A 14,070-nucleotide genomic window follows, 5' to 3' on the forward strand; every position below is an offset into this window, starting at 1 on the left:
AGAAGAAAAGCAAGGAAAGAATGCCATAAAACAAGCATTACCATGTATAACTGTAATATAACAATCTGTATTAGAACACATGACACAAGTTAAAAACAATTAAAAAAAACATCCAAATGGTGCCTAGGTATCCATTAGCAATAGATAAATAGATTGAAAAGATTATATATATATATATATAGATCATACTTCAGCAGACCTTCCAATAATGCCTGCTAACAGGTAATATGTGTTTGATTTGATCCAAGCCAACAAAAGATCTAGATAAGAAGTGCGGGGAAATGTCTATTGTAAATGGGAGTGAACAAAACACCCCATGAATAAATCACGGATAACGGACAAAGACGCTAATTAGCAAAAAAAACCAATATGGATATCTGTAGGTGCTATTGACCCCTATGAACGGAGATAAATAATGACGGCAATGTACATGAAAAACTGCTCAAGTGAGCGATAAGCAGTTGCAAGGTAAAAATGCATGTAATACAGACCATCTATAGGCGAGAAGCAAGATGGAGATAAGACAAGTCCACGGAGAACAAAACACTCGGTCAGAAACCATTAGAAGCACATATGGGCAAAATGTGCTATATAATACCACATTTGCTATTAGCAGGCACTATTGCATGGTCTGTTGGAGTATAATCTGTACAAATTTGTGGCTGGCTATATCTATATATACACACACTTTTATTCTATTTATCTGTTGATAAGGGACACCAAGCATCATTTGGATTTTTTTTTTTTTTGTTACTCATTTGCTGTCATGTGTTCTACACTTTATACAGATTGTTATTTTACAGTTATGCATGGTGATCCTTGTTGTATGACATTCTTTCCTTGCTTTTCTTTATGAATTAGTCTTTCCGCCATAAGTGAGCCCATATTATGGGGTAGTGCCCTTCCTCTCTTTACATTAGAAGTTCAAGAAGGATAGAGCAAAACTAGGCTCGTGCTGAACCCCAGAAAAGCAAAAGAGCTTTCCTAAAGGCTAAAACCAAAGAAAATCTATGAGTATGTAGTTTTGTTTCTAAAACTGTATTTATTTCCGTTTTATTTAAATTCAGTGTATACAGCAGTGTGTATGATATATACAGTCGTCTGCACAGCGGGCGCAGCCTGTGACATCTGGGAGTGTCATAGGCTGCGCCCGCTGCATCTCATTGGTGTCTTCACTAAACAAGAGGCTTTAGATCCATCCAATGGTGAGAAGGGAGGGCGGGGCAGCACCCGATAAAAGCGAATGAGGAACCAGAACTGACATCACACAAGAATTGTGTTAATTTTGAGCTGTTGGAGAGAAGATCAGAGCGATGTCTGGACGCGGCAAACAAGGAGGGAAGGCCCGCGCTAAGGCCAAGACCCGCTCATCCCGGGCAGGACTGCAGTTCCCGGTCGGTCGTGTGCACAGGCTTCTCCGCAAGGGCAATTACGCCGAGAGAGTGGGCGCCGGCGCTCCGGTCTACCTGGCCGCTGTGCTCGAGTATCTGACCGCTGAGATCCTGGAATTGGCCGGCAATGCTGCCCGGGACAACAAGAAGACCCGCATCATCCCCCGGCACCTGCAGCTGGCCGTGCGCAATGATGAGGAGCTGAACAGGCTGCTGGGTGGGGTGACCATTGCCCAGGGAGGCGTCCTGCCCAACATCCAGGCCGTGCTGCTGCCCAAGAAGACCGAGAGCAGCAAGAAGAGCAAGTGACCCCGCATCCTCCACAACACAAAGGCTCTTCTAAGAGCCACCACATCCTCCTCATCAGAGCTGGTTCCGCTGATATCGGCCGATGTCTGAACTTATCGGATTGTCTGATAGAACAGGAGCACCAGGCGGTGTATAGATATATGTACTTCCCGCACTCCTGTGCTGCGTTTCCTACAGAGCAGATATTCAGGGCGTGAAATGAATGGGCTGATCTGCTCCAGAGCTGACATCATGTGGTGATGGAGCAGCGGTTGCTTTTCAGTTGGCACAATTCTATAGTGTATACAGCAGCGCTCAGTATATACAGGGGAGGGAGGGTCTTGTGCTGAGGACAGAGATTTATTGTCTTTGCCGTGGAGTGGAGACGCCGGGTTTTCATATAACTTAGTGCGGCTACCTAGAAGCAATCTTACAGAAGTCGCAAACTTCCCCGCTAAATAGGGTCACAGTCGTGCGCAGCCGGAACTATGGATACAGGTAGATCTGCCCGATCACCTCGTATGTTCTAGCAGGATGTGGGGGGTACAATAATACCCGTTCTTCTCACAGTCGCCATATGTCAGGGGAACGGGTACTGTTGTGGAGCGGGATCGGCCGATACTTGGCCAGTAATGAGTTAAATACGGGAAGGAGACACTTGTACTGGACTATACACCCCGGACTTATCTGTATTATCAGACACATGACAGATCAGTGACAGTTACAGCATGCACCGGAGATCGGCAGTCAGCTCACCCCACAGCAGCAGCACAAACTGTAAAGAAGGCAGGAGCACGTGTCACAGAAAAGGGACAGAAGAAACCGTCACCACTGAGCGGGAATTTCAAATTCGTTGTAGCTCCGCCTATATACACGTCATGTCATTAAGAGCGCTCATCCGTGTGTTAACCCTTTGGTGTCACCGTATTCAGCTTCGGTTACAGTTACTTTTCAGTCTCCGCTGCTGTGACCCTCCTGCTGTTATTGTGAACATCCCCCCAATCGCTGCTCTCCGTCCATCTGATTATAACCTGCGCCTCTGCATATAGGGGGGATTATATTGTGAGGATTCAGGTCTGGGGCAGCTCTACAATACTCCGGATACAGCGCAGTCCTGTCCTCCAGACCTGCTGCCCCCGGACACGGTGATCGCGCTGGATGGAGGATGAGCCGCCATTATTATTCTGAAGGGTTATCATTAATCTTCGGTGGCCGCCATCGATCCGAGACTAAAGTGCCCAAGACGCGGTGATTACACAGTAGTTTATAAACCCGGTACAGTTCGTCCATCTATCCAGCTGCCTCATACAGCGTTATTCCCGGTGAATATTCGCTGCACCCGATCACCCACACAGGTCTGATCCTAAAAATATCATTAAGCGGCATTAACACATTCATCTCACAGCAGAACTTTGCTTCTTACTCTGTAGAGACCGCAGCACAGCAGGATATGGACTGTGCTCAGATATCTCCATGTACTCATGCCGATTACAACTCAAAAATATCTCCCGGATCCGTGCTTTTCTTAACCAAGAATCTGCAAAAACATTAGTGCATGCACTCATCATCTCCCACCTCGACTACTGCAACCTCCTGCTCTCTGGCCTCCCTTCCAACACTCTTGCACCCCTCCAATCTATCCTAAACTCTGCAGCCCGCTTAATCCACCTCTCCCATCGCTACTCCCCAGCCTCGCCACTCTGCCAATCCCTTCACTGGCTTCCCATCGCCCAACGACTCCAGTTCAAAACATTAACCATGACATACAAAGCCATGCACAACCTGTCTCCTCCCTACATCTGTGACCTAGTCTCCCAGTACCTACCTGCACGCAACCTTAGATCCTCACAAGATCTTCTCTGCTCCTCTCTTATCTCCTCTTCCCACAATCGTGTACAAGATTTCCCGTGCATCCCCCATACTCTGGAACGCTCTACCCCAGCACATCAGACTCTCTCCTACCATGGAAAGCTTCAAGAGGAACCTCAAGACCCACCTCTTCCAACAAGCTTACAACCTACAATAGCCCTCAGCCCAGTAGACCACTGCGCAACCAGCTCTGTCCTCACCTATTGTACCATCACCCATTCCCTGTAGACTGTGAGCCCTCGCGGGCAGGGTCCTCTCTCCTCCTATACCAGTCTGTCTTGTACTGTTAATGATTGTTGTACGTATACCCTTTCACTTTTAAAGCGCCATGGAATAAATGGCGCTATAATAATAATTATAATAATGTTCGGCTATACCACCCCCATCATGTACCCCGGGTGTTACATGATCAGCCACATGATAGATCAGTGAGAGCGAACAGCATTCACCAGGGCACAGGAGATCCGCCCTCCGCTCACCCCACAGCAGCAGGACATTGTAGCCTTTCAGGTAGATGTGGGTGGCTCTGGAAAGAGCCTTTGGGTTGTCAGGACAGAATAGAGCAGAATTAACCTCCGAAGCCGTAGAGAGTGCGGCCCTGGCGCTTCAGCGCGTACACCACGTCCATGGCGGTGACGGTCTTCCTCTTGGCGTGCTCGGTGTAGGTGACGGCGTCACGGATCACATTCTCCAGGAAAACTTTCAGGACTCCGCGAGTCTCTTCGTAGATGAGTCCGGAGATGCGCTTGACGCCTCCTCTGCGGGCGAGACGGCGGATGGCGGGCTTGGTGATGCCCTGGATGTTATCACGGAGCACCTTCCTGTGCCGCCTTTCCCGAGACCTTTTCCTCCTTTACCGCGACCAGACATCTTCAGAGCAGATAGAACAGAACAAGTGATGAACGGCCGCCGACTCCTCCTTTATGTAGAGGATGGTCGGACCAGAGGGAGAACTGACGAGATGACGCGTGTTTTTACTGGATGAAAATTAGCTCCTCCCCTTCTTCTGCTGATTGGCTGAACACAGAACTGTTAGGGATTTTGAATTTCCCGCTCTTTGTGCTTCTTTTCAGCTTCCACTATAACTTCTTTCTCTGTAAGAAGAATTATCCCAAATACAGTCCAGAGATAAAATCCACTAATGTGTTATGCAACCACTTTTCCAGATGAGGATGGAATAATCTAGTCAATGAAAGTCATATTTGGAGAAATAATTTGGGATTCAGAAGTAAAAGTGAATAATCTTTAATAACTTAATTATAAAACCACAACAAATCCGTCATCATCGATTACAGCGCAAAGGTTTAAAAAAATAATCACTGAGAAAGTTCAGAATAATTCTGAAAATGCAACTGAGCCTGAAAGAGAATCCACTTTCACCTGTTACTTGCAGAAGGCCGGCACCAGTTTTCTTACTATCTGCCAATGTGTGTAAAGTGCTATGGAATTAATAGCGCTATATAAATGAATAAAATTATTATTATTATTATTATTACTACTACTCTTATCATCTACCTCAATTCTTCATTTAACCCCTTCACCCCCGGCCACTAAAACACCCTAATGACCGGGCCATTTTTTGCAATTCTGACCAGTGTCACTTTGACAGGTTATAACTCTGGGACGCTTCAACGGATCCTGGCAATTCTGAGATTGTTTTTTTCGTGACATATTGTACTTCATGTCAGTGGTAAATTTAGGCCGATATTTTTTGCGTTTATTTGTGAAAATTTAGGAAATTTGGCGAAAATTTTGAAAATTTCGCAATTTTCAAACTTTGAAAATTTATGCCCATAAATCCGAGAAATATGTCACACAAAATAGTTACTAAATAACATTTCCCACTTGTCTACTTTACACCAGCGCAATTTTCGAAACAAATTTTTTTTTCGTTAGGAAGTTAGAAGGGGTCAAAGTTCATCAGCAATTTCTCATTTTTCCAACAAAATTTAGAAAATAATTTTTTTTAGGGACCACATCACATTTGAGGTGACTTTGAGAGACCGAGGTGACAGAAAATACCCCAAAGTGACCCCATTCTAAAAACTGCACCCCTCACTCTGCTCAAAACCACATCCAAAAAGTTTATTAACCCTTTAGGTGCTTCACAGGAACCAAAGCAATGTGGAAGGAAAAAATGAAAATTTTACTTTTTAACACAAAAATGTTACTTTAGCCATAAAATTTTCATTTTCACAAGGGAGAAAAGAGAAAGTGCACCCTACAATTTATTGTGCATTTTCTCCTGAGTACGCTGATACCCCATATGTGGTAAAAATCAATTGTTTGGGTGCACAGCGGAGCTCGGAAGGGAAGAGCGCCATTTGAATTTTTGAACGCAAAATTAGCTGCACTCATTAGCGGACGCCATGTCGGGTTTGAAGACCCCCTGAGGTGCCTAAACAATGGAGCTCCCCCACAAGTGACCCCATTTTGGAAACTAGAGCCCTCAAATATTTTTTCTAGATGTTTGATGAGGACTTTGAACACCTGGGGGCTTCACAGAAGTTTATAACGTTGAGCCGTGAAAAGAAAAAAAAAATTTTTTACCACAAAACTGTTGCTTCAACTAGGTAGCTTTTTTTTTCACAAGGGTATCGGGAAAAAATGCAACATAAAATGTATTGTCCATTTTCTCCTGAGTACGCAGATACCTCATATGTGGTGGAAATCAAATGTTTGGACACACGGCAGTGCTTGGAATGCAAGGAGCGCCATTTGAATTTTTGAACGCAAAATTAGCTGCACTAATTAGCGGACGCCATGTCGGGTTTGAAGACCCCCTGAGGTGCCTAAACAATGGAGCTCCCCCACAAGTGACCCCATTTTGGAAACTAGAGCCCTCAAATATTTTTTCTAGATGTTTGATGAGCACTTTGAACACCTGGGGGCTTCACAGAAGTTTATAACGTTGAGCCGTGAAAAGAAAAAAAATTTTTTTTTACCACAAAACTGTTGCTTCAACTAGGTAGCTTTTTTTTTCACAAGGGTATCGGGAAAAAATGCAACATAAAATGTATTGTCCATTTTCTCCTGAGTACGCAGATACCTCATATGTGGTGGAAATCAAATGTTTGGACACACGGCAGTGCTCGGAAGGCAAGGAGCGCCATTTAAATGCAAAATTAGCTGCACTAATTAGCGGACGCCATGTCGGGTTTGAAGACCCCCTGAGGTGCCTAACCCCTTCACCCCCGGCCACTAAAACACCCTAATGACCGGGCCATTTTTTGCAATTCTGACCAGTGTCACTTTGACAGGTTATAACTCTGGAACGCTTCAACGGATCCTGGCGATTCTGAGATTGTTTTTTCGTGACATATTGTACTTCATGTCAGTGGTAAATTTAGGCCGATATTTTTTGCGTTTATTTGTGAAAATTTAGGAAATTTGGCGAAAATTTTGAAAATTTCGCAAATTTCAAACTTTGAAAATGTATGCCCATAAATCTGAGAGATATGTCACACAAAATAGTTACTAAATAACATTTCCCACTTGTCTACTTTACATCAGCGCAATTTTCGAAACAAATTTTTTTTCCGTTAGGAAGTTAGAAGGGGTCAAAGGTCATCAGCAAATTCTCATTTTTCCAACAAAATTTACAAAATATTTTTTTTAGGGACCACATCACATTTGAAGTGACTTTGAGAGGCTGAGGTGACAGAAAATACCCAAAAGTGACCCCATTCTAAAAACTACACCCCTCACACTGCTCAAAACCACATCCAATAAGATTATTAACCCTTTAGGTGCTTCACAGGAACCAAAGCAATGTGGAAGGAAAAAATGAAAATTTTACTTTTTAACACAAAAATGTTACTTTAGCCATAAAATGTTCATTTTTACAAGGGAGAAAAGAGAAAGTACACAATACAATTTATTGTGCATGTTCTCCTGAGTACGCTGATACCCCATATGTGGTAAAAATCAATTGTTTGGGCGCACGGCAGAGCTCGGAAGGGAAGGAGCGCCATTTGAATTTTTGAACGCAAAATTAGCTGCACTCATTAGCGGACGCCATGTCGGGTTTGAAGACCCCCTGAGGTGCCTAAACAATGGAGCTCCCCCATAAGTGACCCCATTTTGGAAACTAGAGGCCTCAAATAATTTTTCTAGATGTTTGGTGAGCACTTTGAACACCTGGGGGCTTCACAAAAGTTTATAGCGTTGAGCCGTGAAAAGAAAAAATTTTTTTTTTACCACAAAACGGTTGCTTCAACTAGGTAGCTTTTTTTTTCACAAGGGTAACAGGAAAAAATGCACCATAAAATGTATTGTGCATTTTCTCCTGAGTATGCAGATACCTCATATGTGGTGGAAATCAAATGTTTGGACACACAGCAGTGCTCGGAAGGCAAGGAGCGCCATTTGAAATTTTGAGTGCAAAATTAGCTGCACCTGTTAGCGGACGCCATGTCGGGTTTGAAGACCCCCTGAGGTGCCTAAACAATGGAGCTCCCCCATAAGTGACCCCATTTTGGAAACTAGAGGCCTCAAATAATTTTTCTAGATGTTTAGTGAGCACTTTGAACACCTGGGGGCTTCACAAAAGTTTATAGCGTTGAGCCGTGAAAAGAAAAAAAATTTTTTTTACCACAAAACGGTTGCTTCAACTAGGTAGCTTTTTTTTTCACAAGGGTAACAGGAAAAAATGCACCATAAAATGTATTGTGCATTTTCTCCTGAGTACGCAGATACCTCATATGTGGTGGAAATCAAATGTTTGGACACACAGCAGTGCTCGGAAGGCAAGGAGCGCCATTTGAAATTTTGAGTGCAAAATTAGCTGCACCTGTTAGCGGACGCCATGTCGGGTTTGAAGACCCCCTGAGGTGCCTAAACAATGGAGCTCCCCCACAAGTGACCCCATTTTGGAAACTAGAGGCCTCAAATAATTTTTCTAGATGTTTGGTGAGCACTTTGAACCCCTGGGGGCTTCACAAAAGTTTATAGCGTTGAGCCGTGAAAAGAAAAAAAATTTTTTTTACCACAAAACGGTTGCTTCAACTAGGTAGCTTTTTTTTCACAAGGGTAACAGGAAAAAATGCACCATAAAATGTATTGTGCATTTTCTCCTGAGTACGCAGATACCTCATATGTGGTGGAAAGTAATTGTTTGGGCGCATGGCGGGGCTCAGAAGAGAAGGAGCGCCATTTGACAGCAAAATTGGTTGGAATCATTAGCGGACACCATGTCACGTTTGGAGACCCCCTATGGTGCCTAAACAGTGGAGCTCCCCCACAAGTGACACCATTTTGGAAACTAGAGCCCTCAAATAATTTTTCTAGATGTTTGGTGAGCACTTTGAACACCTGGGGGCTTCACAGAAGTTTATAGCGTTGAGCCGTGAAAAGAAAAAAAATTTTTTTTACCACAAAACGGTTGCTTCAACTAGGTAGCTTTTTTTTTCACAAGGGTAACAGGAAAAAATGCACCATAAAATGTATTGTGCATTTTCTCCTGAGTACGCAGATACCTCATATGTGGTGGAAAGTAATTGTTTGGGCGCATGGCGGGGCTCAGAAGAGAAGGAGCGCCATTTGACAGCAAAATTGGTTGGAATCATTAGCGGACGCCATGTCACGTTTGGAGACCCCCTATGGTGCCTAAACAGTGGAGCTCCCCCACAAGTGACACCATTTTGGAAACTAGAGCCCTCAAATAATTTTTCTAGATGTTTGGTGAGCACTTTGAACACCTGGGGGCTTCACAGAAGTTTATAGCGTTGAGCCGTGAAAAGAAATTTTTTTTTTTTACCACAAAACGGTTGCTTCAACTAGGTAGCTTTTTTTTTCACAAGGCTATCAGGAAAAAATGCACCATAAAATGTATTGTGCATTTTCTCCTGAGTACGCAGATACCTCATATGTGGTGGAAAGTAATTGTTTGGGCGCATGGCGGGGCTCAGAAGAGAAGGAGCGCCATTTGACAGCAAAATTGGTTGGAATCATTAGCGGACGCCATGTCACGTTTGGAGACCCCCTATGGTGCCTAAACAGTGGAGCTCCCCCACAAGTGACACCATTTTGGAAACTAGAGCCCTCAAATAATTTTTCTAGATGTTTGGTGAGCACTTTGAACACCTGGGGGCTTCACAGAAGTTTATAGCGTTGAGCCGTGAAAAGAAAATTTTTTTTTTTACCACAAAACGGTTGCTTCAACTAGGTAGCTTTTTTTTTCACAAGGCTATCAGGAAAAAATGCACCATAAAACGTATTGTGCATTTTCTCCTGAGTACGCAGATACCTCACATGTGGTGGAAAGTAATTGTTTGAGCGCATGGCGGGGCTCAGAAGAGAAGGAGCGCCATTTGACTTTTCAAACGCACAGACGCAGTGCACTGATCGGCCGCTGCAGGACGCACGGTCGGATGCGATAAAAAAAAGCGTCGGGGATACGTAAAAAAAAAAGTCACGCCAAAAATTGACCATGGATGCAGATACGTTATGTGCATCCCTGATCAGCGCTTGGCGGGACGCACGGACGGAGGCGATACAAAAAGCGTCGTGAATACGGAAAAAAGTCACGCTAAAAATTGAGCAGGGATGCCGATCCGTTATGTGCATCCCTGATCAGCGCTTGGCGGGACGCACGGACGGATGCGATACAAAAAGCGTCGTGAATACGGAAAAAAGTCACGCCAAAAATTGACCATGGATGCCGATCCGTTATGTGCATCCCTGATCAGCGCTTGGCGGGACGCACGGACGGATGCGATACAAAAAGCGTCGGGGATACGGAAAAAAAAGTCACGCCAAAAATTGACCATGGATGCCGATCCGTTATCTGCATCCCTGATCAGCGCTCGGCGGGACGCACGGACCGATGCGATACAAAAAGCGTCGTGAATACGGAAAAAAAAGTCACGCCAAAAATTGACCATGGATGCCGATCCGTTATCTGCATCCCTGATCAGCGCTCGGCGGGACGCACGGACGGATGCGATACAAAAAGCGTCGTGAATACGGAAAAAAAAGTCACGCCAAAAATTGACCATGGATGCCGATCCGTTATCTGCATCCCTGATCAGCGCTTGGCGGGACGCACGGACGGATGAGGTGTAAAAATGGACAGGGGATACGGAAAAAAAAAAAAAGTTATACTCACAGTACCCAGAGGACTAGCAGGAGGATCACTGACCAGAAGAGCTGCAGAGGAACAGATGGCAGAGAGATGGACAGCTTTACAGGAGCAGCAGGCAGATCAGCAGAATGCCCAGGAAGGACCCAGCGATGGACGCAGATGTGATCAGGCCGGTGAAGACAGGTAAGAGGACGTCGGGGGAGAGCAGAGGGGGAGGGGGGGAGAGCAGAGGGGGAGGGGGGGAGAGCAGAGGGGGAGACCGGAGAGGGAGCTGCAGAAGCAGAATAGAAATAATGGGGGAGGCAGTCAGATCGCGGGGGGAGCGGATCGGGATGTCGGGGGGGGGGGTGGTGGTTGGGGGGAGCAGATCGCGGGGGGGCACGGCAGGGGCTATCACGGCAGCGCGCAGGGGCACCACGGGAGCGCGCACGGGCTGCAAAGTGAGCACAGTACTCACTTTGCAGCAGCAGCGGTGACCTCAGCAGCAGCGGTGGTAGCAGATCGGGATGCCGGGGGGGCAGATCGGGGCGTAGGGGGGCAGATCGGGGCGTAGGGGGGCAGATCGGGGGGGCACGGGCAGGGGCCTTCACGGGAGCGCGCAGGGGCCTTCACGGGAGCGTGCAGGGAGCGGAATACTTACCATTAGAGCTGCAGCGGCGGAGACATCAGAGGCGGCGGCGGCAGCAGCGGTGGCGTGGTACCAAAAGTACCAGCCACTCCACGCTGCAGACATGTTGGGGGAGGGCTCACAGGCCAGCACAGGCCTGGGGAGGGCGGCCACCGGCAGATCAGACCGCCCCACTGCACACTGATTGGAGCGATTGCGCGTCATAGCACGATCGCTCCAATCAGTGCTGCAGGGGCTGGGGGCGGCATGTTTGAGGTCCACCTATGATATGCTGCTGCAGCTGCGGCATCTCATAGCTGGATCTCACAGGATCGCACTAATTCGGGCATTATTTTTGCCGAAATTAGTGCGATCGATGTGGTTGGCGGTTCAGATTTGAACAGCCAATCACATCGATCGTCGATAGGGGGTGGCGATGCCGCCCCCCCTGGGGTCAAGCAAAGGTCCCCTGCTGTAAGAAACAGCAGGGGACATCATTTGAAAGCCGTTGCTATGGCCACGGCAATCAAATGAAGTTTAGGCCGTAAAATTACGTCCCTGGTCGTTAAGTCACGTTAAAATAGGACGTAATTTTACGGCCCGCGGTCGTGAAGGGGTTAACTCACTGTGGCGGCTGGAGCTTCTACTCTTTCGTGCAGCTGTAATATTATGTGATATTGATCTTGATGCTTTTCACAACTGCTTTTCCAGGTTTGAGTTGGCTGGGGCTGCTGTATATACATCACAGGGGAGGGTTGGAAGGAATATAGATCACTGGGGATGCTGTGGGCCTAGACATCACTGGGGGGTACATACATCACTGGGGAAACATACATTATTGATGGGGAGCACAGACATAGCTGGGGTTATATACATAACTGGGGGCAGAAAGTCCTGGGGGATGCCGGAGAGACACAGACAGCCCTGGGGGCACAGAGAATGATGGGAGAGGCTGGAGGCACAGACAAACCTGGGGGACGCTTGAGGCACAGAGAAGGATGGGAGAGGCTGAAGGCACAGAAAGATCTGGGAGAGGATCGGGGTACAGAGATCACTGGGGAGACTGTGGGGGGGCGCAGATCACTGTGGAGACAGGGAAGGCACAGATCACTGGGGAGACTGAGGGGGCACAGATCACTGGGGGGGCACAGATTACTGGGGAGACAGGGGGGCATAGATCACTGGGGAGACTGGGGGGGCACAGATTACTGGGGAGACTGGGGGTGCACAGATCACTGGGGAGACGGGGGGGCACAGATCACTCGGGAGACTGGGGGGCATATATCACTGGGGATACTGAGGGGGCACAGATCACTCGGGAGACTGGGGGGGCATATATCACTGGGGATACTGAGGGGGCACAGATCACTCGGGAGACTGGGGAGGGCACAGAACACTAGGGAGAAAGAGGGGCACAGAGCACTGGGGGCACAGAGCGCTGGGGGCAAAGACAGACCCGGGGGAGATTGGAGGCAGTTAGAGAACTGGGGGAGGCTGGGATCACTGAGAGCACGGAGAGCGCTGCCGGCGGGCACAGAAAGGAGCAGCCGCCGCCGGACACAGAGAGCTGCCGTCGCCGCCGGGCACAAGGAGCCACCGCCGCTGGGCATAAGGAGCCGTCGCCGGGCACAGGGAGCTGCCGCAGCCACCGGCCACAGGGAGGCACCGCAGCCGCCGGGCATAGGGAACCGCCACAGCCGCCGGGCACAGGGAGCCGCCGCCGCCGGGCACAGTAAGACCTGGAGGATGATTGGCAGTCATTCCTCTCCTGTTTGATTTTAGCGCACCTCACGCCGATCCCACCTACAAATTACGTCCTCATGTAGGTAGTGCCAGCATGGGGACGTAGTCTTTCAGGTAAAGGAAATGCATTGTTCAACATTGAACGCGCTGTGTAGGGTTTTAAAGGGCCAGCAGCCAGCAAGATGCGGCTGCCGCTCCAGCACTGCAGTCCCTGGGTATCAGCCCGGGGGCCGCAGAAAAAGTCATCACGGGTCGCACACGACCCGCGGGCCGCACACGACCCGCGGGCCGGAGGTTCCCCACCCCTGGGCTAAAGCATTAATACTAATAATATATGTTTTATCTATATCGCACCAGCATATCCCATTGCACTTCACAATTAAGCAGAAACACGTACAGGCCTCTATAGGGAGGAGCACACAGGGCATTCACCCCAGCGTCAGTCGGCAGCCTCTTGATGCGGTTTTCCAAGGTGTCGTCACAGCTGCTTGATTTTGTCATCCCCAGGAGTGGTATTAGGCCGTTCTCTGAATCGCTTGCCTTCATACCTATTCACGTTAGTGACAATTTGCTTTACTAGCACACTTGTCTCAGTCTGGCCAGTCCTCACTATTACCCGTAGATGTGGCTACACGGCAACTCCTCACTAGTGATGAGCCACCCCCCTAGTGTTCGAGTTTGGTTCGTCGAACGGCGGGTATGTTCGAACCCCAGTGAAAACAATGGCAGGCAAACACATCATACATATACACATACAGTTAATAAACATTGCCATTATACTTACAGGTCCCCGCAAAGCGTCCTGCACTCTGTCTCCCGCCGCTTCTCCTTCCGATCATCGCTGCGCTCTCCCGGTAACCAGCACTGATGATAGGACCTTCCGTGACGTCATAGCATGTGACCAGTCATGTGTGTATTATCTCATTGGCTACAGACTGGTCACATGGCTAGACGTCATGCTAGGTCCTGTCAGTGCAACTCTCCGGTGCGCAGTGCTCGTTCGAGTATCTCCGTGTACCGGCGATATGCTTGGGGACATGATTCGCTCCCCGTTCCTGCATGTCGGCGCTCTTTACAGAGTCAGCTCA

At 47.8% G+C, this 14,070-nt stretch overlaps 1 protein-coding gene across 1 annotated transcript; it reads left to right on the forward strand.

Moving 5' to 3' along the window:
- The first annotated feature begins 1,313 nt into the window (after positions 1-1,313).
- On the forward strand, positions 1,314-1,700 carry LOC142246305 (histone H2A type 1-like). Its single transcript, XM_075319339.1, has one exon. The coding sequence runs from the start codon at positions 1,314-1,316 to the stop codon at positions 1,698-1,700; it is 387 nt and encodes a 128-aa protein (XP_075175454.1).
- The last annotated feature ends 12,370 nt before the right edge of the window (positions 1,701-14,070 follow it).

Source organism: Anomaloglossus baeobatrachus, chromosome 7, assembly GCF_048569485.1.
Source record: "Anomaloglossus baeobatrachus isolate aAnoBae1 chromosome 7, aAnoBae1.hap1, whole genome shotgun sequence".
Taxonomy (NCBI): Eukaryota; Metazoa; Chordata; class Amphibia; order Anura; family Aromobatidae; genus Anomaloglossus; species Anomaloglossus baeobatrachus.

Bases quoted from the DNA above. Each gene is read 5' to 3' on its own strand.
- LOC142246305 (XM_075319339.1), top strand. From the start codon at position 1,314: ATGTCTGGACGCGGCAAACAAGGAGGGAAGGCCCGCGCTAAGGCCAAG.